General features: G+C 46.5%; 1 protein-coding gene across 6 annotated transcripts in view; it reads right to left on the reverse strand.

Moving 5' to 3' along the window:
* Positions 1 to 958: 958 nt before the first annotated feature.
* Positions 959 to 26,730, reverse strand: part of LOC139571333 (inactive rhomboid protein 1-like) — a 75,094-nt gene continuing 49,322 nt past the window's right edge. For 2 of the 6 annotated variants that reach the window (XM_071394118.1, XM_071394119.1), the window contains exons 4-17: positions 8,751 to 8,970; positions 7,895 to 8,101; positions 6,582 to 6,701; positions 6,224 to 6,393; positions 5,723 to 5,980; positions 5,058 to 5,169; positions 4,809 to 4,883; positions 4,532 to 4,693; positions 4,057 to 4,157; positions 3,805 to 3,963; positions 3,468 to 3,644; positions 3,083 to 3,236; positions 2,425 to 2,648; positions 960 to 2,244 (exon numbers count right to left, since the gene is read on the reverse strand). In XM_071394118.1, coding sequence (XP_071250219.1) covers positions 2,049 to 2,244; positions 2,425 to 2,648; positions 3,083 to 3,236; positions 3,468 to 3,644; positions 3,805 to 3,963; positions 4,057 to 4,157; positions 4,532 to 4,693; positions 4,809 to 4,883; positions 5,058 to 5,169; positions 5,723 to 5,980; positions 6,224 to 6,393; positions 6,582 to 6,701; positions 7,895 to 8,101; positions 8,751 to 8,970 — 2,335 coding nt within the window. In that variant the 3' untranslated portion in view covers positions 960 to 2,048. Of the gene's footprint in view, positions 2,245 to 2,424; positions 2,649 to 3,082; positions 3,237 to 3,467; positions 3,645 to 3,804; positions 3,964 to 4,056; positions 4,158 to 4,531; positions 4,694 to 4,808; positions 4,884 to 5,057; positions 5,170 to 5,722; positions 5,981 to 6,223; positions 6,394 to 6,581; positions 6,702 to 7,894; positions 8,102 to 8,750; positions 8,971 to 14,104; positions 14,229 to 26,730 lie in introns of those variants that run through there. The other 4 variants (XM_071394122.1, XM_071394124.1, XM_071394123.1 and 1 more) reach the window with 4 other exon arrangements.

Raw genomic sequence — 26,730 nt, forward strand, 5'->3', positions numbered from 1 at the left:
TCTGCCCTCTACTGGGGGAGACTCTGCCCTCTACTGGGGGAGACTCTGCCCTCTACTGGGGGAGACTCTGCCCTTTACTGGGGGAGACTCTGCCCTTTACTGGGGGAGGCTCTGCCCTCTACTGGGGGAGACTCTGCCCTCTACTGGGGGAGACTCTGGCCTCTACTGGGGAGACTCTGGCCTCTACTGGGGGAGGCTCTGCCCTCTACTGGGGGAGACTCTGCCCTCTACTGGGGGAGGCTCTGCCCTCTACTGGGGGAAACTCTGCCCTCTTCTGGGGGAGACTCTGCCCTCTACTGGGGGAGACTCTGCCCTCTACTGGGGGAGACTCTGCCCTCTACTGGGGGAGGCTCTGCCCTCTACTGGGGGAAACTCTGCCCTCTTCTGGGGGAGACTATGCCCTCTACTGGGGGAGGCTCTGCCCTTTACTGGGGGAGACTCTGCCCTCTACTGGGGAGACTCTGGCCTCTACTGGGGGAGGCTCTGCCCTTTACTGGGGGAGGCTCTGCCCTTTACTGGGGGAGGCTCTGCCCTTTACTGGGGGAGGCTCTGCCCTTTACTGGGGGAGGCTCTGCCCTTTACTGGGGGAGGCTCTGCCCTTTACTGGGGGAGGCTCTGCCCTTTACTGGGGGAGACTCTGCCCTTTACTGGGGGAGGCTCTGCCCTTTACTGGGGGAGACTCTGCCCTCTACTGGGGGAGACTCTGCCCTCTACTGGGGGAGACTCTGCCCTTTACTGGGGGAGACTCTGCCCTCTACTGGGGGAGGCTCTGCCCTTTACTGGGGGAGACTCTGCCCTCTACTGGGGAGACTCTGGCCTCTACTGGGGGAGGCTCTGCCCTTTACTGGGGGAGGCTCTGCCCTTTACTGGGGGAGGCTCTGCCCTCTACTGGGGGAGACTCTGCCCTCTACTGGGGGAGACTCTCCCCTCTACTGGGGGAGGCTCTGCCCTCTACTGGGGGAGACTCTGCCCTCTACTGGGGGAGGCTCTGCCCTCTACTGGGGGAGGCTCTGCCCTCTACTGGGGGAAACTCTGCCCTCTTCTGGGGGAAACTCTGCCCTCTACTGGGGGAAACATGCATGTGCAGCAAGACACATTCACACAACAGAAATTAAGTGGACACAGACAGAAAGCTTTAGTTTGTGTTGCTGTATTGTCAGGTACAGATAAGCAGGTAGCTAAAACGCTACCCTCCAAACACTCACCACTCTTAGACAGCAGTATACAGTACATGTTAAGCTACAAGTGGTTTGTCTAGTCTAACACAGAGCACATCTCAAATGCCACACTATTCCCTATCCCCTATGTAGTTCACTACTTTTTCAAAACGTAGTGCACTATATAGAGAATAGACCCAATATAGTGCACTAATAAGTTCACTGTATAGGGAATAGTGTGCCATTTGAGACCTAGACTTGGACTTAGATTTAGACCTAGACTTGACATTAATAACCAAGGCACCAGCGGCAGTCATCCTACAGTACTAAACATATATTTTCTTTCTTGGGAGATAGCTTCCTGTCTGAGGTCATCCAATAAAACTCTTAGTTGGCTTTATGACTTGTGTAGAAAAATACAAAACAAAATCCATCCACAACTGTGTGTGGAGTCAGTGGCTGTTGTGTGGTCTGATGGCCACAAGGTGGTTCTGTTGGATCAGTTTTAATAAGAAGAGAGGGGAGTGAGATCAGTGTCAAGGCAAAACAGTCACATATTACCCCTTTCCACCTCTCTCTGTCTTTATGCTTTGAAAGTGACCGGTCACTCGCTAGCAATGTCCATATAAACAAAACTGAATGGAGACAGATCAACAGTTCAACAGTTATTAAGATCAACCGTTATCAGTTCATTTTTCCAAGATTGGCAATCTTCACGTCCAATGTCCTGAATGCTACACCAAATATTTCCGCTGGTCCGGTCCATGCCGTGACGTTGCTTTAAGACTAGTCTTGTTCACCAGACTTGTGTCCTGCTATCCTGGTGCGTGAGGCTATACTTCTTTGAGAATGTCCATTCTAGTTATTGTAGTTGCACGGTCAAAGGCCTGGTCAGTGGAGGTGGGCGTTGAGGTCGTACTTGTCACAGAACTTGTCAGTGAGGGGAATACAGGTGAGGTACTCACACCACTCACACTTGACCTGGTGGACGTAGAACAGGACAGCCAGCCCTGAGAAGAGTCCCAGGAACACCAACAGGAACACACAGATCTGGACACGCTTACGGTACATGTCCGAACGGCCAAAACTGGAAATAATAAGAATAGATCATATAATCAGATAGTGACGATGATTTGCCAATAATTAGTAATACTAAAATCCCTCTAATTACCCCAAGCAACTTCAACCCAACAACCGAGTCATGTATATGTCAAAGCGTTTACATACAAACAAACAAAAAATATCACGAAATCAACAAACTTCTCACCTGATGTACGGCAGGAAGGCGAAGGAGAGGAAGAGTCCAGAGATGAATCCGGAGATGTGGGCGAAGTTGTCTATCCAGGGCAGCAGGCCAAAGGAGAACAGGAAGAGGACGACACACAACAGCTTGGTGAAAGCCCTCCACGGACGCTCCAGGATCTGCCAGCTCTGGAACAGCTCAACAAACAGACAGGCCAGAATACCAAACTGAGAGCCTGCTGGACCCACCTGGGGAGGAAGGGAGAGTGGGAGTGTATTTTACCTCAGCTCTGTAGGGCAGGTATCACGGTACAGTGTATCTACAGTATTTACCTCAGCTTTGTAGGGCAGGTATCACGGTACAGTGTATCTACAGTATTTACCTCAGCTCTGTAGGGCAGGTATCACGGTACAGTGTATCTACAGTATTTACCTCAGCTTTGTAGGGCAGGTATCACGGTACAGTGTATCTACAGTATTTACCTCAGCTCTGTAGGGCAGGTATCACGGTACAGTGTATCTACAGTATTTACCTCAGCTCTGTAGGGCAGGTATCACGGTACAGTGTATCTACAGTATTTACCTCAGCTCTGTAGGGCAGGTATCACGGTACAGTGTATCTACAGTATTTACCTCAGCTCTGTAGGGCAGGTATCACGGTACAGTGTATCTACAGTATTTACCTCAGCTCTGTAGGGCAGGAAGATAGCGCTGGCCAGGTTTCCAGTGATTCCAGAGACAATGTAGATGATAGAGATCCTCAGCCAGCCAGCCAGCTTCTCTAAGTCCCTCAGGATGGTCATCTGGAACAGCACCGACACCAGGCAGTGCAGGATCCTGCACACACACACACACACACACACACACACACACACACACACACACACACACACACACACACACACACACACACACACACACACACACACACACACACACACACACACACACACACACACACACACACACACACACGTTATACATTAGTAATGCGGGAAAGACCCTGAAAAAGACACAACACCATGACGGACATGAGACACTGTGATTCTGGGGGAGTTCCAGTCTCACCCAGCATGGAGGAATAGAGAGAGCCAGAGTCTGTAGAACTGGTCTGGGATCTCAGGGTTGAGGAAAGGCAGCAAGCCACACACATCATCCAGACAGGCCACCTGAGAGCAGAGAGTAGTCTCCTCGTGGAAGTAGCCCTTCATAAAGTCACAGTACTCTCTGGACGTGATCTCACACCTGAACACACAACACATTACATTATTACAACACACACATACCGTTCTTACAACATTAACAACTTATAGCAGCCTGCACACACAACACACAGTATTACATCACAATACCATCGCAGCGACAACGTATAGCTGCAGAGACAGAACAAACAGAGTGTCCTTACCTCCCTTTCGTCCCGATGCAGCAGGGCCGTCCTGTGATGGCACAGTCTACGTGGGGGAGGTTAGTGTGGTTGCCTGGGTTGTACCTGGTACACACTGGCCACTTGGTGATGTCATCAGGCCACTCATGAGGCGATACAGAGGCTGGCTCCAGGCAGATCCTGGAAGGAGAGGAACAGAGGAAAGAACGTTAGAGGAATAGAGGGAAGAGGAGATATAGAAGAAGAGAGGGACAGAAAAAAGCAGTCTATTACCTGGGGTCCTGGTGGCAGACTGAGCCGTGCTGACGGACCTTCCCCTTCAGGAGAGGAGCACTGGGGTGATGAGGCCACTTCACCCACACTGCTAGAGTAGACTGGAGAGAGAGAACAGGGGAAAGAGAGAGATGGAGAGACAGATAAAGAGATGGATAGAGAGAGAGATAAAGAAAGAGAAAGCGAGAGAGAATGAAAGAACGAGAGAGAGAGAGACAGAGACAGAGAAAGAAAGAAACCACAGGGATAGAGAGAGAGAGGGATAGAGAGAGTGAGAAAGAGAGAGAGAGAGAAAGCATGAGAGAACAAAAGAACGAGAGAGAGAGAGAGACAAGAGGGATACAGAGAGAGAGAGGGACAAGAGGGATAAAGAGAGAGAGAGAGAGGGACAGAGAGATATCAGATCTCGTAGGACGTTAACCAGTACACGACTCTAACATTAGTCTAACATTAGTCTAACACCAGGGTGACTCACAGAGCACTCCTCCTGTGAGGTCTGGAGACAGCCGGAGCGGTCGTTCCTCACACAGCAGGCTGAGTCCCTCTCTCTTCCTCTCTTCTCCTGGATCAGGTCATGGACCTGCTGGTCCTGACGCATGCAGGGGGAGAATTTAGCCCCCAGGTGGATCAGCGCCTCCTGCAGGCCAGGGGGAGGATGTGCAGTCAGAACACAGACAAGGTCTCATACTGTACCTGACATTGAGGTTTAAATGATGAAACGAAGTCCATTCGCCTAAAAAATATACACTTACCGAATTTGGTCCCACCCAAAAGTTTTCTTGTTGCACAAACTTGACATTTTCATGAACACCTTTATTTCTCAATACCTAAAGAGAGAGAGGGGAAATGCCAAAGGGTTTACAAAGTCAAATACACAGACATACCACACGGATTCAATGGATCACTCATCACATAAGGCACAACCTTCATAGCAACGACGATACACCCGCCACTGTAACTTGTAGAACCCAAACTACAGTATAAAACAATCAGTGACTGACCGAGTCGACGGTCTCGTGCTGGGAGAAGCCAACAGGGGCAATGCCGTACAGACACACAGTCAACATGGTGATCAACAGGTGGACAAACATGATCCAGTAGGTGAAGAAAGGCCTGCAGAGACACACAATATGAATAGGGTATCCCAGACAGTATAGCAGCTTGCCTCCTCTGTTAGAAACAGTACCTCACTATGTCAGTGTGGGCTTCCCACTGAAAACAGCTGCAGCGACTAGGAGAACAGTTTGTAGTGTACACCAGTGTACACCATTGTTTCCCACATGGAGTGCCAGGGACTCGAGAGTGGACCATCTGTTACTGAGTCACACAGTCCTGCTGTATCTAGAGGCCAGGTCAGTCAGAAAAAAGGGTGCTTTCATGTGAGTCATGGTGCAGTAATGTTTGGGAACCACTGGTCTACACTATCCTGTGATGACTCATGCTGTATCTTATCTGGGGCCAACTCAGACACAGCTGCTACCTCCGCTACGGCTGTGACTGAGCTCTTCTCCTGTAGTATCGTAACATGTTAGACATGTGACCATGTTAAAGTGCAACTATGTGACCATGCCAGAGTTGAAGTCAATTGCATAGCAATGTAGCAAATTCTGAATTTGAAATAGAAATTAAGAAGAATCTGAAAATCCTCTAAGACAATAAAGTGTACCTGTGGTCGTCCATGTCCTCTATCTGTTGCTGGACGAAGCTGTCGATGCGTTTGCGGTAGGTTCTGTTGGTGAGCCGTCCCACCATGCCTAGGCCGTAGGGCCTCTTCTCCCTGGCAAAGAGCTTCTTGACAGGCACTGTGATCCGCTGGCCCCGTCGCTGCACACTCACACTCACCACCTCCTGCTGCAGACGCACCTTGGGCTGGACCAGAGAGGTCCCAGGTTCTTTACCCTTACGCCAGCCTCTTTCTAGGGGTCTGTTGAGCAATAGAAAAAGAGAGAGAGACAGACAGACAGAGAGAGAATGAGAAAGATATGGTACCGAAGGAGAGAGAGAGGGTCAGAAGAGGGTGTGTGTTAGGTGAAAACAGGCTACAGTAGCAGAAACAACTTGTTTGTGTCTGTCTGTGTGTCTGTGTGTCTGTGTGTGTCTGTGTGTGTGTGTGTCTGTCTGTGTGTCTGTGTGTATGTCTGTCTGTCTGTGTGTGTGTTAAACTCACATCATTAGGTGACTCCTCTCCAGTTCGTTCTTGTCCAGGGCGCCACCTGTGAGGTCACTCTCATCTGCAGCTGTGTTAGACTCCTCCTCTTTAATGGCGGCCTCAGACGGAGAGTCAAACACATCGTCTGCATAGGTAGACAGCTCCTCATCTCCTCTCCTCAGACCATCCTGCATGGAGGAGGAGGAGGAGAGGAGGAGGAGGAGGAGGAAACGAGAGGAGTGGAGAGGAGAAGAAGGAGGAGGAGGAAGAGGAGGAAAAGATGTGAAGAGGGACAGGAGAAACTGTGTGAGTGTGTGTGGTATCTGTGCGTGAATGTGTGATGGGACAGGTGTGTGTATGTGCGTGTGTTACTCACCCTAGCAAAGAAGGAGGTGTCCAGCTCATCAGGGAAGTCCACTGTGTCGTCCTCCAGGAAACTCACTGGCATGAAGCTCCGCCTGCGACACCGCTGGTCCCTCTCCCAAACCGTACGGCCCTGACACACACCATCATCACCATCGTTGTCATCATCACCGTCAATGTTATACCCTCTGTTATACATTTATTGCATGATAATACATTACTGTTGTGTGTGACAGGAAGATCAATTCCATTTAAATTCCGTCAGTAGGAAGTAAATTTAAAATAGAAATGGAATTGACCCCAACCTCAACCCGAAATCAAGAACATACCAAGTAAACAAAGGGTTGACAGTGTCCCCAGACAAAACTACACAAATGATTGTCCTCTCTGGCTTCTGACAACCAGCTGTGAACAGTGGCCATGATGATTATGATGCTTTGACCTCAGGAGGCGGGATTAGCCCTGTATCATTCAATGTTCCAGTTCCAGAACACACAACACTCTACTGGATAACAGACCAGACACACAGCTGAGCCTTCTGACTGGAGGACAGGACTGACAGCAGTGTTATCCTACTGCCATCTGTTAATGGGGTTAGGGACATGGACCAGGGCCCTGTTCAAAAGTAGTGCACTATATAGAGAATAGGGTGCCATTTGGGATGTAAACATTTTCTCATCAATCTAGTCATCTATCTAATGTCCCCCCCCGACCCTGCCTGACACCCAAGAACATGTAGATAGATCTATCTGTACCCCCCACCACCCTGCTGGACACCACAGGACATGGAGATAGATCTATCTGTACCCCCCACCACCCTGCTGGACACCCCAGGACATGGAGATAGATCTATCTGTACCCCCCACCACCCTGCTGGACACCCCAGGACATGGAGATAGATCTATCTGTACCCCCCACCACCCTGCCTGACACCCCAGGACATGGAGATCTATCTATCTGTACCCCCCACCACCCTGCCTGACACCCCAGGACATGGAGATCTATCTATCTGTACCCCCCACCACCCTGCCTGACACCACAGGACATGGAGATAGATCTATCTGTACCCCCCACCACCCTGCTGGACACCACAGGACATGGAGATAGATCTATCTGTACCCCCCACCACCCTGCTGGACACCCCAGGACATGGAGATAGATCTATCTGTACCCCCCACCACACTGCCTGACACCACAGGACATGGAGATCTATCTATCTGTACCCCCCACCACCCTGCCTGACACCACAGGACATGGAGATAGATCTATCTGTACCCCCCACCACCCTGCCTGACACCCCAGGACATGGAGATAGATCTATCACACCTTGACCAGCGCGGCGGTGGCCTTGAAGCTCATGACAGCGACAGACTCTCGTTTGCGTCTCCGTGGTAACCTGTTGAGTGCGGAGCGCGAGCTGGAGAAGGAGCAGAGAGATGTGGCACCAGGGGTGATGGGAGTCTGCGGTACGCTGTAACCATCTACCTCCTCCACCAGGCGAAATGCACGGCCCCGCGCCAGGGGGTCCACAATCTACACACACACACACACACGCACGCACGCACGCACGCACGCACGCACACACACACACACACACACACACACACACACACACACACACACACACACACACACACACACACACACACACACACACACACACACACACACACACACACACGCACGCACGCACGCACACACACACACACACACACACGCACATGCACACGCACAAAGACAGAGGCAGACACTGTAATGTCCGATACTGTAGTAAACAGCACGGAGGCAAGTATATTATTTGATGTTATTTAGTGGTGAACTCACATGCTAAGTGGGTACATGACAGGTCAAGTTCACAGTCATATCAATACGCAGGTTACCATAGTGATGGACCTATAATAGTTGCATTACTCCATGTATTAATACGTATGACATGGGAAAAATATTACCCGAAATAAGCTAAATATACATTCTGATATCTATATTGAATTGTATTGAATAATGTTATTATTCCAAAGGGAGGGATAGGATTGATATTGGTAAAGAAACACTACACATCACAACACCACACATGACACATGCAAGATGTATGGCAAGCTCCTAACATCCTAAACAGTAAGAGATAGAGAAAGAGAAGAAGAGAGGAAGAAAGCCAGTCTGTCTGTGGGTGGAGCTGCCCTACCCTCTGCATGCCATAGGGGTGTTGGTGTGGGGGGAGGTAGAGGGGTGGTGGGGTCTCAGTGCTGGTTAGAGACAGGTTGTCCTGGCTGGACAGCTCCATCTCCCTCATCACCTGGGCCTTGAGACGGCCGTAGCGCCGGTTGCAGTGCTGCAGGCTCTTCCTCCGCCATCGCTGGGTGCTGTCGTTTTCCTTACTGACCCCGAACCAGGCTGCCGTACCCCTGAGGGGACATAGACAGAGGTTAGAGCAAGGGGAATCTCCGTTCGGGATGTTCTTGGTTAGTGATAGTTGGTTGTAACAGTTTAAATTGAGTTAAAAGAGACAGTATTTGGGTTGAGTGTGGGCTCGTCTTTGCAGAGAGTGTACAGAAAAGACAGAAACAGATTACAATAGCAACCCAGGCACAGCAGTGGGTTTCTAGTTTATTTGTGTACGGAACGAGGCCATTTGGATTACCATGTGAGTGTGTGTTCCCCCACTCCCCAGCCCCACAGTTTCAAACCCTAACCCGGTGTAAAGCCTGAGACATTTGGAGGGACTGACCGGGCCAGAGCATTAGTGTTGTGCATCACCACTCAGTCAAACAATGACAGAGTACAGCAGGATTACATCAGTTCTACTCACACAGACAGGAAGTCAACTGCAGTTGACAAATATGTGCCTTGACATGCCACTCACACAAAACCATGCTCAGACACACACATTAAAACCCTAATGGATACACACGAGCACGTTCACACACTCATAAAACCCAGTGACAAACAGTGCAAGCCCTCATTCTTCTTTTAGTGCATAGTGAATGAGCTGATGTTCTCTGTTAGTCCTGGGCAGACAGCCAGCCCCCTGGTGGACCTCTGGGTTTGTAGGAGCGTCTCAGAGTGGATAGGAAAAGTGTTCTGTGAAGAAGCAGGATGTGGGTTGGGGAGTAGCAGACACTCAATAATAACACAGTCTCCATCATTAGAGAGAAACCAGCCAGCTGGGGAAGCCTTTTAAGGCTGCGCAACGCCAGGGGAGAGAGGGAGGGAAGTGCCACACTGATTCTTGTCCTCCCGGAAGGCAGGAATGTTTTAAGAGGGGTCACAAGTTTTGGTTGGGAGGGTTTAGGAGGGTTGGGGGGGGTAGATTGAGTGGTGGTGATTCACAGAGAGAGGCTCTCAGGGTAGCAGGATTATTATAAACACCACAGAAGAAGAAAACAGAGTGACACATCCATCTTCACTGAAACAGACTGTGTGAGATGAGGTTCTGGGAAGACTCATACCCTCTGCAGAAGGCTGTTTCTAGGAAAATAAACACCTTGATTCATTAGGCTACAAACCTAGTGTGTATGTGTGTGTGTGTGTGTGTGTGTGTGTGCACGTTTGCCTGTGTGTGTTTGAGCAGCCAGATCACCAGTGGTACAAGTCAGTATTCAGTAGAGACCATCCAAATCAACAGCTATAGCCAGTAGAGACCATCCAAATCAACAGCTATAGCCAGTAGAGACCATCCATATCAACAGCTAGAGCCAGTAGAGACCATCCATATCAACAGCTATAGCCAGTAGAGACCATCCATATCAACAGCTATAGCCAGTAGAGACCATCCATATCAACAGCTATAGTCAGTAGAGACCATCCATATCAATAGCTATAGCCAGTAGAGACCATCCAAATCAACAGCTATAGCCAGTAGAGACCATCCAAATCAACAGCTATAGCCAGTAGAGGCCATCCAACTCAACAGCTATAGCCAGTAGAGACCATCCATATCAACAGCTATAGCCAGTAGAGACCATCCATATCAACAGCTATAGCCAGTAGAGACCATCCATATCAACAGCTATAGCCAGTAGAGACCATCCAAATCAACAGCTATAGCCAGTAGAGACCATCCAACTAAACAGCTATAGCCAGTAGAGACCATCCAACTCAACAGCTATAGCCAGTAGAGACCATCCAAATCAACAGCTATAGCCAGTAGAGACCATCCAAATCAACAGCTATAGCCAGTAGAGACCATCCAAATCAACATCTATAGCCAGTAGAGATCATCCATATCAACAGCTATAGCCAGTAGAGACCATCCATATCAACAGCTATAGCGAGTAGAGACCATCCAAATCAACAGCTATAGCCAGTAGAGACCATCCAAACCAACAGCTATAGCCAGTAGAGACCATCCATATCAACAGCTATAGCCAGTAGAGACCATCCATATCAACAGCTATAGCCAGTAGAGACCATCCAAATCAACAGCTATAGCCAGTAGAGACCATCCATATCAACAGCTATAGCCAGTAGAGACCATCCAAATCAACAGCTATAGCCAGTAGAGACCATCCAAATCAACATCTATAGCCAGTAGAGACCATCCATATCCACAGCTATAGCCAGTAGAGACCATCCATATCAACAGCTATAGCGAGTAGAGACCATCCAAATCAACAGCTATAGCCAGTAGAGACCATCCAAACCAACAGCTATAGCCAGTAGAGACCATCCATATCAACAGCTATAGCCAGTAGAGACCATCCAAATCAACAGCTATAACCAGTAGAGGCCATCCAAATCAACAGCTATAGCCAGTAGAGACCATCCATATCAACAGCTATAGCCAGTAGAGACCATCCAAATCAACAGCAAAAGCCAGTAGAGACCATCCAAATCAACAGCTATAGCCAGTAGAGACCATCCAAATCAACAGCTATAGCCAGTAGAGACCATCCAAATCAACAGCTATAGCCAGTAGAGACCATTCAAATCAACAGCTATAGCCAGTAGAGACCATCCAAATCAACAGCTATAGCCAGTAGAGACCTTCCATATCAACAGCTATAGCCAGTAGAGGCCATCCATATCAACAGCTATAGCCAGTAGAGACCATCCAAATCAACAGCTATAGCCAGTAGAGACCATCCAAATCAACAGCTATAGCCAGTAGAGGCCATCCAACTCAACAGCTATAGTCAGTAGAGGCCATTCAACTCAACAGCTATAGCCAGTAGAGACCATCCAAATCAACAGCTATAGCCAGTAGAGACCATCCATATCAACAGCTATAGCCAGTAGAGAACATCCATATCAACAGCTATAGCCAGTAGAGACCATCCAAATCAACAGCTATAGCCAGTAGAGACCATCCAAATCAACATCTATAGCCAGTAGAGACCATCCATATCCACAGCTATAGCCAGTAGAGACCATCCATATCAACAGCTATAGCGAGTAGAGACCATCCAAATCAACAGCTATAGCCAGTAGAGACCATCCAAACCAACAGCTATAGCCAGTAGAGACCATCCATATCAACAGCTATAGCCAGTAGAGACCATCCAAATCAACAGCTATAGCCAGTAGAGGCCATCCAACTCAACAGCTATAGCCAGTAGAGACCATCCAAATCAACAGCTATAGCCAGTAGAGACCATCCATATCAACAGCTATAGCCAGTAGAGACCATCCATATCAACAGCTATAGCCAGTAGAGACCATCCACATCAACAGCTATAGCCAGTAGAGACCATCCAAATCAACAGCTATAGCCAGTAGAGACCATCCATATCAACAGCTATAGCCAGTAGAGACCATCCAAATCAATAGCTATAGCCAGTAGAGACCATCCAAATCAACAGCTATAGCCAGTAGAGACCATCCAAATCAACAGCTATAGCCAGTAGAGGCCATCCAACTCAACAGCTATAGCCAGTAGAGACCATCCATATCAACAGCTATAGCCAGTAGAGACCATCCAAATCAACAGCTCTAGCCAGTAGAGACCATTCAAATCAACAGCTATAGCCAGTAGAGACCATCCAAATCAACAGCTATAGCCAGTAGAGACCTTCCATATCAACAGCTATAGCCAGTAGAGGCCATCCATATCAACAGCTATAGCCAGTAGAGACCATCCAAATCAACAGCTATAGCCAGTAGAGACCATCCAAATCAACAGCTATAGCCAGTAGAGACCTTCCATATCAACAGCTATAGCCAGTAGAGGCCATCCATATCAACAGCTATAGCCAGTAGAGACCATCCAAATCAACAGCTATAGCCAGTAGAGACCATCCAACTCAACAGCTATAGCCAGTAGAGGCCATCCAAATCAACAGCTATAGCCAGTAGAGACCATCCATAACAACAGCTATAGCCAGTAGAGACCATCCAAATCAACAGCTATAGCCAGTAGAGACCATCCAAATCAACAGCTATAGCCAGTAGAGACCATCCATAACAACAGCTATAGCCAGTAGAGACCATCCATATCAACAGCTATAGCCAGTAGAAACCATCCAAATCAACAGCTAGAGCCAGTAGAGACCATCCAAATCAACATCTATAGCCAGTAGAGACCATCCAAATCAACATCTATAGCCAGTAGAGACCATCCAAATCAACAGCTATAGCCAGTAGAGACCATCCAAATCAACAGCTATAGCCAGTAGAGACCATCCAAATCAACAGCTATAGCCAGTAGAGACCATCCAAATCAACAGCTATAGCCAGTAGAGACCATCCAAATCAACAGCTATAGCCAGTAGAGACCATCCATATCAACAGCTATAGCCAGTAGAGACGATCCAAATCAACAGCTATAGCCAGTAGAGACCATCCAAATCAACAGCTATAGCCAGTAGAGACCATCCATATCAACAGCTATAGCCAGTAGAGACCATCCAAATCAACAGCTATAGCCAGTAGAGACCATCCATATCAATAGCTATAGCCAGTAGAGACCATCCATATCAACAGCTATAGCCAGTAGAGACCATCCATATCAACAGCTATAGCCAGTAGAGACCATACATATCAACAGTTATGGCCAGTAGAGACCATCCAAATCAACAGCTATGGCCAGTAGAGACCATCCAAATCAACAGCTATAGCCAGTAGAGACCATCCAAACCAACAGCTATAGCCATTAGCGACCATCCATATCAACAGCTATAGCCATTAGCGACAGAAACTACTGCTATTATTCCCACTACCAGAGGCAAATGCGTAGCTTTGGCAGAGACATTTAGTGACGGTTGAACATCCTCATTTACATCACACTGATCAGCGCTATCAGTGCTATTTCCCTTGTTCTATTACATGTTGGTCACTTTACAAAAAACAAGCATCCCTCAGCTAAGACAAATAAAAAGATAAATGGCTCTTCTGTAAAATACTTTCAGTGATCTCTCTCCTCCTATCTCCCCTCCCTCAACCTCTCTCTCTCCCACCCACCCTTCCTCTCTCTCACTTCTTTCCTCTTCCCGACTCCTTCCATCCCTTCTGTTTCCCACCTATTCCTCTACCCAGTCCCACACTGTCTTACATGTCCAGCACCCTCCCCCGTTCCATTCCAACAGACTAAAGTACCTCCACCTGTATCTCCATCTTCCCACCTGTATCTCCATCTTCCCACCTGTATCTCCATCTTCCCACCTGTATCTCCATGGATTTTCTCTCTCCAGCTGTCTGATCCTCAGTGGGAATGGACAACAGATCTACTGTCTATGAATCTCTGTTCCCACCTCCCTAAAATACTTTTACAAGCCTCTCCCTCTTTCTTAATCTCTCCCTCTTTTCCTTCCTTGACCTCTCTCTCAATTCAATTCAATTCAAGGGGCGTTGTTGGCATGGGAAACGTATGTTAACATTGCAAAAGCAAGTGAAGTAGTTATAATATACAAAAGTGAAATAAACAATAAAAATGAACAGTAAACATTACACTGTTTACTGTTAAAAGACATTACAAATGTCATATTATGTATACGTATTTACAGTGTTGTAACGATCTGCAAATGGTTAAAGTACAAAAGGGAAAATAAATAAACATAAATATGGGTTGTATTTACAATGGTGTTTGTTCTTCACTGGTTGCCTTTTTTTTGTGGCAACAGGTCACACATCTTGCTGCTGTGATGGCATACTGTGGTATTTCACCCAGTAGATATGGGAGTTTATCAAAATTGGGTTTGTTTTTGAATTCTTTGTGGATCTGTGTAATCTGAGGGAAATATGTGTCTCTAATATGATCATACATTTGTCAGGAGGTTAGGAAGTGCAGTTCAGTTTCCACCTAATTTTGTGGGCAGTGTTCACATAACCTGTCTTCTCTTGAGAGCCAGGTCTGCCTACGGCGGCTTCTCTCAATAGCAAGGCTATTATCACTGAGTCTGTACATGGTCAAAGCTTTCTTTAAGTTTGGGTCAGTCACAGTGGTCAGGTATTCTGCCACTGTGTACTCTCTGTTTAGGGCCAAATAGCATTCTAGTTTGCTCAGGTTTTTTGTTAATTCTTTCCAATGTGTCAAGTAATTATCTTTTTGTTTTCTCATGATTTGGTTGGGTCTAATTGTGTTGCTGTCCTGGGGCTCTGTGGGGTCTGTTTGTGTTTGTGAACAGAGCCCCAGGACCAGCTTGCTTAGGGGACTCTTCTACAGGTTCATCTCTCTGTAGGTGATGGCTTTGTTATGGAATGGTTGTATGAATGGTTGTAGAATTTAATGGCTCTTTTCTGGATTTTGATCAGTCGCGGGTATCGGCCTAATTTTACTCCGCATGCATTATTTGGTGTTTTTGCAGAATTCTGCATGCAGAGTCTCAATTTGATGTTTATCCCATTTTGTGAATTCTTGGTTGGTGAGCAGATCCCAGACCTCACAACCATAAAGAGCAATGGGTTCTATAACTGATTCAAGTATTTTTAGCCTGATCCTAATTGGTATGTCAAATTTTATTTTCCTTTTGATGGCATAGAACGCCCTTCTTGCCTTGTCTCTCAGATCGTTCACAGCTTTGTGGAAGTTACCTGTGGCGCTGATGCTTAGGCCAAGGTATGTATAGTTTTTTGTGTGCTCTAGGGCAATGGTGTCTAGATGGAATTTTCTGTTAATGGTAATGCAGAGGATTTTCCCAAGGTTGCTGTTGACACATATCCCACGGTAGTTATTGGGGTCACATTTGTCTCCACTTTTGTGGATTGGGGTGATCAGTCCTTGGTTCCAGATATTGGGGAAGATGCCAGAGCTAAGGATGATGTTAAAGCGTTTTATTATAGCCAATTTGCATTTGTTGTCTGTATATGTTATCATTTAATTTAGGATACCATCAACACCACAGGCCTTTTTGGGTTGGAGGGTTTGTATTTTGTCCTGTAGTTCATTCAATGTAATTGGAGAATCCAGTGGGTTGTGGTAGTCTTTAATAGTTGATTCTAAGATTTGTATTTGATCATATGTTTTTGCAGTTTGTTCTTTGTCATAGAGCCAAAAAGATTGGAGAAGTGGTTTACCCATACATCTCCATTTTCGATAGATAATTATTTGTGTTGTTGTTTGTTTCGTGTTTTCCAATTTTCCCAGAAGTGGTTAGTCTATGGATTCTTCAATTACATTGAGCTGATTTCTGACGTGCTGTTCCTTCTTTTTCCGAAGTGAATTTCTGTTTTGTTTTAGTGATTCACCATAGTGAAGCCGTAGACTCAGGTTTTCTGTGTCTCTATGTTTTTGGTTGGACAGGTTTCTCAATTTCGTTCTTAGGTTTTTGCATTCTTCATCAAACCATTTTTCATTGTTGTTCATTTTCTTCGGTTTTCTGTTTGAAATGTTTAGATTAAATAGGGAAGCTGAGAGGTCAAATATACGGTTAACATTTTCTACTGCCAAATTTACACCTTCACTATTACAGTGGAACGTTTTGTCCAGGAAGTTGGTTGTCTAGAAGGGATTGAATTTGTCGTTACCTAATTGTTTTTTGGTAGGTTTCCACACTACATTCCTTCCATCTATAGCATTTATTGATATTACTCAGTTCCTTTAGCTTTGATGCCTCATGATTGAGGATTGCTCAGTTGAAGTAGACTGTGATTTTGCTGTGGTCTGATAGGAGTGTCAGTGGGCTGACTGTGAACGCTCTGAGAGACTCTGGGTTGAGGTCAGGGATAAAGTAGTCTACAGTACTACTGCTAAGAGTTGAGCTATAGGTGTACCTACCATAGGAGTCCCCTCGAAGCCTACCATTGACTATGTACATACCCAGCGTGTGACAGAGCTGCAGGAGTTGTGACCTGTTTTTGTTGGTTATGTTGTCATAGTTGTGCCTAGGGGGGCATACGGGGGAGGGAATGCTGTCACCTCCAGGCAGGTGTTTGTCCCCCTGTGTGCTGAGGGTGTCGGGTTCTTGTCCGGTTCTGGCATTTAGGTCGTCACAGACTAGTACATGTCCCTGGGCCTGGAAATGATTGATTTCCCCCTCCAGGATGGAGAAGCTGTCTTCATTAAAGTATGGGGATTCTAGTAGGGGGATGTACTGTCGGTAGCACACAGAACGTTTTTCTCTGTTAAGATAATTTCCTTTAGAATTTCTAGCCAAATGTAAAATGTTCCTGTTTTGATTAATTTAATGGAGTGAGTTTGGTCTGCTCTATACCAAATTAGCATACCCCCTGAATCCCTTCCCTGTTTCACACCTGGTAGTTTGGTGGATGGGACTACCAGCTCTCTGTAACCTAGAGGGCAACCAGTGGGTCAGTCTCCTTCTTGTAGGATGACAATGTCTGTATTTCCAATTTCTTTGATGAAGTCCAGGTTCCTGCTCTTCAGGCCAAAGGCAGATGACCTCAGGCCTTGGATATTCCAGGATTAGATAGTGAAGGCTTTCTGTTCCATAAAGTGTCCAATATTGTTGGTCGTGTGGTTTGGCCTCAGGCCAGTAAGTGTGAGCAGAGCCTGCTGAGCATCTGGTACATGCCATTGGCTTGGGCTAGTGTAAGAGTGGGGGTTGGGCCTGTTTGCCTCCTCACGGCCTGGGCGTATGTGTGACTTCCATGTTGAGGCCCTCTTTGCGGGGGTGAGGTGCATGGGGTGGGCAGGAGGGGCATACAGTAGGTCTGATCTGACGAGGCCTAAATGGGGTGTGAGCATGGTTGACTTCGGGGGTGTTGATTGGTTGGGGTGGGGATGTGGCTGGTGGTGTTGTGGTGTTGTGGTCTGGATGTAGGTCTTCTCGTCGTGGATCCTCAGTGTAGGTCTGGGGGGGGGGGGGGGGGGGGGGGTCCTGCAGGTCTGGGAGAGTGTCTCGCTAGTCTGGGCGGGGTGTCTATTGATCTGTTGCTCCTGTGTGAAGTGTTGGGTCTGCGTTTGCGTTGGACTTTAGAGTCCGGGCGAAGGTGGGCACTGCTGCCTTGTATAGGTGGACCTGGTCATAAAGGCTGTTCAAGTCCAGGGTGGAGTGGTGGGCCAGGTAAACATTTGGTTTTGAGCCACAGTCACAGAAAAAACTTGCATTTACACGCTGTACGGTAGCAGGGTGGATATAACCACTTGTGCATTGGGGAAAGTAGAAGAAGCTTTTTCAATCACTCCCTTGAGTGCTGTGGCCAACCTTTCCTGCTGTGCTCTCAGGTCATGTGTGTATTATTATGTGGCTAGGTGAACCTAGTTGGTCCTCAGACAGAAGGTCTAGGGCATGGGTGTCAAACTCTGGCCCGCGGGCCAAATTTGTATTTGGGTAATTATATTTGGCCCGCGAGACAATACTTAATTACTATTAGAGCTGGCATTATACAGCGCATTCACCGCTAATACTACGAATCCCATAATGCTCTGCTGTTGTTTTCGCGCGCCAATCAGGACAGGACCCAGAAACGCCCTCTCCTCTGTGACAGTAGTCATAGCAACATAGACGCTACAACTGTCAGCGCGCTATCCCTTCCCAAAAATGGCGAAAAGAAAGGCAGAAAACAGGAGCTTTCTGGACAAGTGGGAGGCAGAATATCTTTCTCTGTGACATCTCGAGCCATCTCGATGCGCTGAACCTGCAGCTTCAGGGGCGGGGGCGCATCATCACAGACATGTACGCTGCAGTGAGGGCCTTTAAAACTAAACTGTGCCTGTGGGAGAATCAGATGCTGCAAGGAAACCATTGCCATTTTCCCTGCTGCCAAACCATAAAAGCGCAGTGTTCCCATGCGCACAGTTTGCTGAAAAACTCAGTGTTCTCGCCGCTGAGTTTAGCCGGCGATTTGCCGACTTCGATGTCCAGAAATGTAGGTTTGAACTGCTTAGTAATCCCTTCGCAGTTGATGTGGAAAATGCACCAACCAACATCCAAATGGAGCTGATTGAACTCCAGTGCAACAACACGCTGAAGTCAAAGTATGATGCTGTGGGCGCCGCACAGTTTCCACGGTTCATCCCTGACACAATGCCTCAGCTCCGCACCCAAGCTGCTCAGATGCTCTCCATGTTCGGCAGCACTTATCTATGCGAGCAACTTTTCTCCTCGATGAAGATGACCAAAACAACTCACAGGAGACGTCTGACTGATGAACACCTTCGCTCGATACTGAGGATTTCTTCAGCTCAGAGCCTGAGCCCAGACATTGATGAACTAGCATCCAAGAAGAGATGCCAGGTATCTGGCTTGGGCACATCAGATTAGATCAGTGTGCAATAATTAACGTTTTCTTTGTGCACTTTTTCTTGCTACAAGGCATGGGCTTGAATGGTTGATTGATTTATTATCATTTTATTTGTAAAATTATTAGCCAGTGGAAAAAGTTTATTTTGGTATTTAAATCAGAAGGCTGCAAATAGAAAAGAGGCATACGATTTTTATTTAAATTTTATTTATTTAATAAATGAATGCCATTGATGTGTTTTTTCATTTGAAATTCGATTTTGCATGTCTCCAATTATATATTGTATGGTAATAAGCGATGCTTGTTCCATATTCAATGTTAAAGCAAAACTTGTTTGGGTCCATATTAAAAGGTTCATTTGTTCAATGTTGGCCCGTGACTTTGTTCAGGTTTTACATTTTGGCCCACTGGGTATTTGAGTTTGACAACCCTGGTCTAGGGCGAGCTGGGTGTTTGGACACCAGAGTTTAGACACACTGTTTGGGAAAACGTTTTTTTTTCTTGTATATATTTCCCATTTGAGTCCATAAGGAGTACAATCTGTGTCTTGTGTATGTCCTCAGTGGGTGTGGGGAAGTTGTCAAGAGGGCTATCAGGGTGGCTGATGGGGGGATGCTCAAGGGTTCTTCATTTGTCTGTCCCGCTGTGATGTCGACATGGTCAGGGTCTGGGGTGGACTGTTCTGCTGTGGTGTCGAGACTTTTGTCGGGAGCTGAGGTGGGCTGTTCTGCTGGCTTCTCTGTGGGGGTAGCCACCTCTCTAGTGGGTTGTTCTCGGTCACACGCCATCCCCCTCACCCTCTCCTTCAGCAGTCTGATCCTCTCCTCTAGTTCGCTGTTCTTCTCCTGCTCCTGATTTTTATCCTGTTGAAGTTGGCTCACCACAGTCCAGAGTGCAGATATGTCTCTCTCCACCTCCACCTCTCTGGGTCTGGTTAAGGGGGTGTTGTTGTGCTGGACTGTTGTCTGGGTCTGTGCTGACTGGAGTGTAATCACCTGCTGTTCCAGCTCCACCTGCCTTACATCAAGCTGGGTAAATGTATCCTTCATTTCAATGAGGGAGTAGTACTCTGTGTTGGGAGGTTGACTTTCCGCTTGGGGTTGCTCGTCTGTGGGGTTATATAACGTCTGGTCTGACCCGCTCGGGGTGGGGATATCTTTCTCAAGGGAGAGCTTCTCCTGCTGAGCTAATTCTTTGATTAGGTGAAAGTCCAGCGGAAACTGTTTGGGGTTGCCCTGTACCAATACTGTTCCAGACTTCTAGAGATTTATATTAGCTGACTCAGAGTCTTCGTTGTCTAGTATCCTGAGTTTTCACCCCTCGTTACCCCCCCCCCCTCTTAACAGAGGGTTAGTGTGCTTATATAGCACTGTGCCATGCCAGGGGATGGTTTGTGTGGAAGATGAGGTTGCTGATGTTCCCATTTTTATAATAGTCAGCAAGAAGTGTCTCTTGATTTTCCGTAAGGAGCTTCATTTTGTGCTCTTTTTGTGTCTTATCATTCTTTACATACACAGGGTACTGTATTTTAATTACCTCTGAACAGCGGGAGGCAGCTTCTAAGGCCTCTCCATTTGGTTGGAGTAGACAGTGCGACTCTCCTGCCATTGTTGGGCTAAAGGGCTTTGACACCTCTCACTTGACATGACAGTGCTAATTGTTGTATCAAGCTTGGCAGCCTTAATTTAGCATTCAGTACTTATAAAGTAATGTAATGTATTTCTCTCCCTCTCTCTCCCTCCCTCTCCCTCTCTCTCCCCCTCCTTCTCCCCCCCCCCATCCCTCTCCCTCTCCCCCTCCCTATCCCTCTCTCCCTCTCTCCCTCTGTTTGGGGAGTGTGTGTAAATGTAAACAGGCCAATACTCCCACTAACATACCAGCACTTCTCAGGAAGAGAGATTAGAAGGACATAAAGAAACGAGGGAGGTTGTACATGTCAGGCAGAGGAGGGAGCCACAACAAACAGGACAAATCTATCTAGTAGACATATGTAAACATATGTTCCCCATGCCAATAAAGCCCTTAAATTGAAATTGAATTGAGAGAAAGAGAACGCACACAAGGTTGCAAAGTCCTGAACATTGTGCCTGAAAAGGTTAAGTAAGGTATTCTATGTGTTGTGTCTGGGCTGTGTTCTCAAGCTAATGCCTAGGCTTTGGCTCAGCAGGCTTACACAGTACTGTGGCACACTGATAACCCAGGGGTTCAAACTCAGTCAGTCACATACAGTATCATCATGTCTATGAATATAGCAACCTAGGTGTGACAATGGCTGTGTGTCAATAGAAAGTTAGCTGACATTACTATCAGCCTCTTACAGGCCTTGGCTTGTCATTACAGTGTCCCCTTGGCTTGTCATTAAAGTGTCCCCTTGGCTTGTCCTTACAGTGTCCCCTTGGCTTGTGATTACAGTGTCCCCTTGGCTTGTCATTACAGTGTCCCCTTGGCTTGTCATTAAAGTGTCCCCTTGGCTTGTCCTTACAGTGTCCCCTTGGCTTGTCCTTACAGTGTCCCCTTGGCTTGTCATTACAGTGTCCCCTTGGCTTGTCATTAAAGTGTCCCCTTGGCTTGTCATTACAGTGTCCCCTTGGCTTGTCATTACAGTGACTTTAACCACATTTTGTTACATGACAACCTTTTCTAAAATTGATCAAATAAATTTTTCCCCTCATCAATCTACACACAATACCCCATAATGACAAAGTGAGAACAGGTTTTTAGAAAATGTTGCACATTTAGTAATAATTTAAAAAAGAAATGCCTTATTTACATAAGTATTCAGACCCTTTGCTATGAGAATCGAAATTGAGCTCAGGTCCATTGATCATCCTTTGATCAGGTCCATTGATCATCCTTGAGATGTTTCTACAACTTGATTGGAGACCAACTATCGTAAATTCAATTGATTGGACATGATTTGGAAAGGCAAACACCTGTCTATATAAGGTCCCACAGTTGACAGTGCATGTCAGAGCAAAAACCAAGCCATGAGGTCGAAGGAATTGTCTGTAGAGGCCCGAGACAGCATTGTGTTGAGGCACAGATCTGGGGAAAGGTACCAAAACATTTCTGCAGCATTGAAGGTCCCCAAGAACACAGTGGCCTCCATCATTCTTAAATAGAAGAAGATTGGAACCACTAAGACTCTTCCTAGAGCTGACCGCCCAGCCAAACTGTGCAATTGGGGGAGAAGGGCCTTGGTCAGGGAGGTGACCAAGAACCCGATGGTCACTCTAACAGAGCTCTAGAGTTCCTCTGTGGAGATGGTAGAGTGGCCAGACGGAAGCCACTCCTCAGTAAAAGGCACATGACAGCCCGCTTGGAGTTTGCCAAAAGGCACCTAAAGACTCTCAGACCATGAGTGTTACGTTCTCCAGTTTCTGTGTTGTTGTGGGTTTGTATGTGTGTGTATTTCAGAAAATTGCTTCCTGGATTCTAAGCAGCTGATTGGTCGGCTGATCCCTCCCTCTCGTCTGGGGATACAGCTGTCTCGGCAATTACCAACACCTTCTCCAGCTTGATAAAAGCCAGTGTTCCTTTGTCAGAAGAGAGCTTCTTTTATGTCCTGTGTTGATTGTTGTGGCGGTCAGTAAAAGTTTTGTGGATATTATTTTGTAGCCGCTCCTTCCGAGGTATGTGTATGACAATAGGACTTAGTGTTTTTGGTTAATTAAAATTTTTGAGTATTGGTAAATTCTTCTGTTTCATTTGTTCCTAGGGGGGAAGGGAACGCACCTTGAGAGTGTTTACGCAAGAGGCCTGCGGGCATACATAAACCGTAGTATTTAATCTGTCTATGCACACTAGGTAAGACCTGTGCGGACCACCCCCTGTATTTTGGTTAGCGCGCCAGGTGGTGCTAAAGGTTTGGTAAGTAGTGGTAAGGCAGGAGAGGGGACTCTTTAATTTTTACCTCTTTGCATTGGTTCCATCCAGCCCCTTTTCTCCACTTTACCGTGTTAAGGAGGAATAAATTCCCCGTAAACGGTATTTTTCTCTGCCTCTGTCGTCCCTCCCTGCACCTATGATCACATACTTTTTCTCACTCCACGGGGACTTGAGATGTAGCGGTGTGCTGCATTCCCTCCTCCAAGAGGCGTACGTATCATAACGGGGGCTCATCCGGGATCATTAAATCCACAGAACCCCGCTGCTCTGAGCGCTCTGTGATTGGTGATTGAGGCGCTGTGAGGTTGTGAGTTTGGGTGACTTACTTAGTTACCGTGTGTTCAATAGGCTGCTGTATACAAAATGGCTGCCTCAGCCGTCTCCAATTTTTTTTACGTACCCTCTGTTGATCGGTTGGTGGGGTTGTGTAAAGTAGACCTTTGCGCCATAGCTGACCATTATGGACTCTTCGACCCTGAGAAAGCCCTAAAGGCTGAGCTTTTGGTGTTAGTCAAGGAGGGTTAAATGGGAGAAAAAAAATTCTCGTTGAAAGATGAGCAGAGGGAGGCTTCAGGAGAGGAGACGTGTAGACCTTCCGATGCCAAGTCGGAGGACGGCGGGGAGGCAGCCTTCTGCTTCAGGTGGTTCAGGCGGAACTGCTAGGTTAAAGGTGAGGCCCGTTTGGAAATGGAGCTAAAAGATAAAGAGCGCGTTAGACAGCTGGAGTTTGATTCAGAAATGAGGAAAATGGAAATAGAAGCCTACAAGGTGGTGAGGATCCGACAACTGGAGCTTGACGCTGGCTCCAGTGCGACTCCACAACCTGCCCATCATCAAGCCCACTTCGAAGTGAGTAAAAAATATTGCGTTAGTCCCTCCATTTCGGGAGTCGGAAGTTGATTCGTATTTCTCTGCGTTTGAGCTGTGCTGCCATGGCCACTCAAGGTTTAGCCGCTCCTGTTGCAATGTAAATTGTCTGGGAAAGCCCAGGAAGTTGTAGCCGCTCTCTCCCTGGAAGACAGTTTACAGTACAATACAGTTAAAACTACCGTGTTGCGGGCTTATGAGTTGGTGCCTGAAGCTTATAGGCAGCGCTTCAGGAACCACAAAAAACCCTCTCACTGTACTTTTGTTGAGTTTGCTAGGGACAAATAGTCTCTGTTTAATCGCTGGTGTTCAGCCAGCAAAGCTAACACCTTTGCTGATATTCGGGAGTTGATGCTGTTGGAGGATTTTAAAAGCAACCTGCCTGATAGAATTGTAGTTCATTTAAATGAACTGAAAGTGGCGACATTGGCCCAGGCAGCAGTGTTGGCAGATGAGTACGCTCTGATACACAAGACTGTGTTTGGTGCGCCTCGTTTTGAAGGCCGAAAGATTATGTCATCAGTGCTGCGTTCGGGTCATTTTTCCCCTCCGACGACCCTAAGCCTAAAATCCGTGAATGTTTTTACTGTCACCAAAAGGGTCACGTGATTGTGGACTGCCCGGTTTTGAAAAATAAACCGAAACATTCCCTATAACCATTAAAAAGCGTGAGTTTAGTTCAGTTTGTGGCTCATCCGTTGGATCGACTTATTGATTCAGCATTTGGGAAACCGGATCCTATCTATGCTCTGTTTAACTCTACCGGTTGTGTTTCCTTAACTGTAGAACAAGCTGATCAAAAGCCCATACAAATCTTATGAGACACTGGGGCGGCGCAGTCAGTAATCGTTACTGATGCGTTACCCTGGTCTCCTGAAGCGTATTGTGGCTCGCATGTCATATTACAGGGTATAGAGACAAAAACCGTACCTGTACCATTACACTGGGTCCACTTAGTGTCAGACTTGGTGTCAGGACGTTTCCGTGTTGGTGTAGTGTCTACAAGCCCAGTAAAAGGAGTCACATTGCTACTAAGGAATGATATTGCTGGTGGTAATGTGACTCCTGTGTTAGAAGTAGTAGACAACCCAGAAATCAAAACTGCAGATGATAAATTGGTTCAATCATTTCCCCATGTTTTTCCTGCTTGTGTGTTAACGAGGGCACAATCTCGCATGCTGGGAGATGTGGTGGATTTGTCTAGTTCCATTTTTGAGAATATTGAGGTAGAAGACAATGCACCGAGTAGTCCTTCTGCAAGGCCGACGGTTTCTACCTTCCCTGCACCTACGATCACATACTTTTTTTCACTCCACGGGGAGTTGAGATGTAGCGGGGTGTTGTGTTCCCTCCACCAAGAGGCGTACATAACAATGAGAAACAAGATTCTGGTCTGATGAAACCAAGATTGAACTCTTTGGCCTGAATGCCAAGCGTCACGTCTGGAGGAAACCTGGAACCATCCCTACGGTGAAGAATGGTGGTGGCGGCATCATGCTGTAGGGATGTTTTTCAGCGGCAGAGACTGGGAGACTAGTCAGGATCGAGGGAAAGATGAACGGAGCAAAGTACAGAGAGATCCTTGATGAAAACCTGCTCCTGAGCGCTCAGGACCTCAGACTGGGAAGAAGGTTCACCTTCCAACAGGACAATGACCCTAAGCACACAGCCAAGACAACACAGAAGTGGCTTCGGGACAAGTCTCTGAATGTCCTTGAGTGTTCCAGCCAGAGCCCGGACTTGAAACCCATCGAATATCTCTGGAGAGACCTGAAAATGGCTTTGCAGCGACCCTCCCCATCCAACCTGACAGAGCTTGATAGGATCTGCAGAGAAGAACGGGAGAAACTCCCTAAATACAGGTGTGCCAAGCTTGTAGCATCATACCAAAGAAGACTTGAGGCTATAATCGCTGCCAAAGGTGCTTCAACAAAGTACTGAGTAAAGGGTCTGAATACTTATGATTATGTTTTATTTTTAATGTCAACATTTCTAAAAAACAGTTTTTGCTTTGTCATTATGGGTTATTGTGTGCCGATTAATGAGGGGGAAAACAACTATTTAATCCATTTTAGAAAAAGGCTGTAACATAACAAAATGTGGAAAAAGTCAAAGGGTCTGAATACTTTCCGAATGCACAGTATATAGACATGGAATCACTGGCCACTTTAATAATGGAATACAAGTCACTTTAATAATGTTTACATACTGCTTTACTCATCTCTAATGTATATACTGTATTCTATTCTACTGTATTTTAGTCTAATATTTCTATATTTCTTAATTCCATTCTTTTACAATTAGATTTGTGTGTATCGTTGTGAATTGTTAGATAATACTGCTGTCGTGTCTTTGGCTATGCCGGATTAAGTGATATGACATGTTATTCTATAAAATCGTTTCTCTGTAATTAATATTACCTGATTGAGCTAATCATGTAAATGTAATTAACTAGAGTCGGGGCACCACAAAATAATATTTATAGAGCTGTTATCTTCCGAATAAACTCTTAAAGACCTAGTAATATTTTACATCAATAGCAGTCAATATTAATCGTCACCTTAATTCAGTCTCATCTGAAAGTTGTAAATTCTTGGTTATCTTCACGAACCCTGGCTAACAAGTTGAATCAGCAATACAAAATTGGGTTTAATTATTTATTTACTAAATACCTAACTAATCACACAGAATTATATATACACAGAATGAATCATACCTTGATTACAAATTAGGTCATAAAGGAAAACGTCCCTAGCGGACGGAACAGATATGACAGCTGGTTACACAAAAGAAAAGGGGGCTGGGTTTTAGTGAAAGAGCGGGAAGGCTTG

The sequence above is a fragment of the Salvelinus alpinus genome, chromosome 3, assembly GCF_045679555.1.
Source record: "Salvelinus alpinus chromosome 3, SLU_Salpinus.1, whole genome shotgun sequence".
NCBI classification, from domain to species: Eukaryota; Metazoa; Chordata; class Actinopteri; order Salmoniformes; family Salmonidae; genus Salvelinus; species Salvelinus alpinus.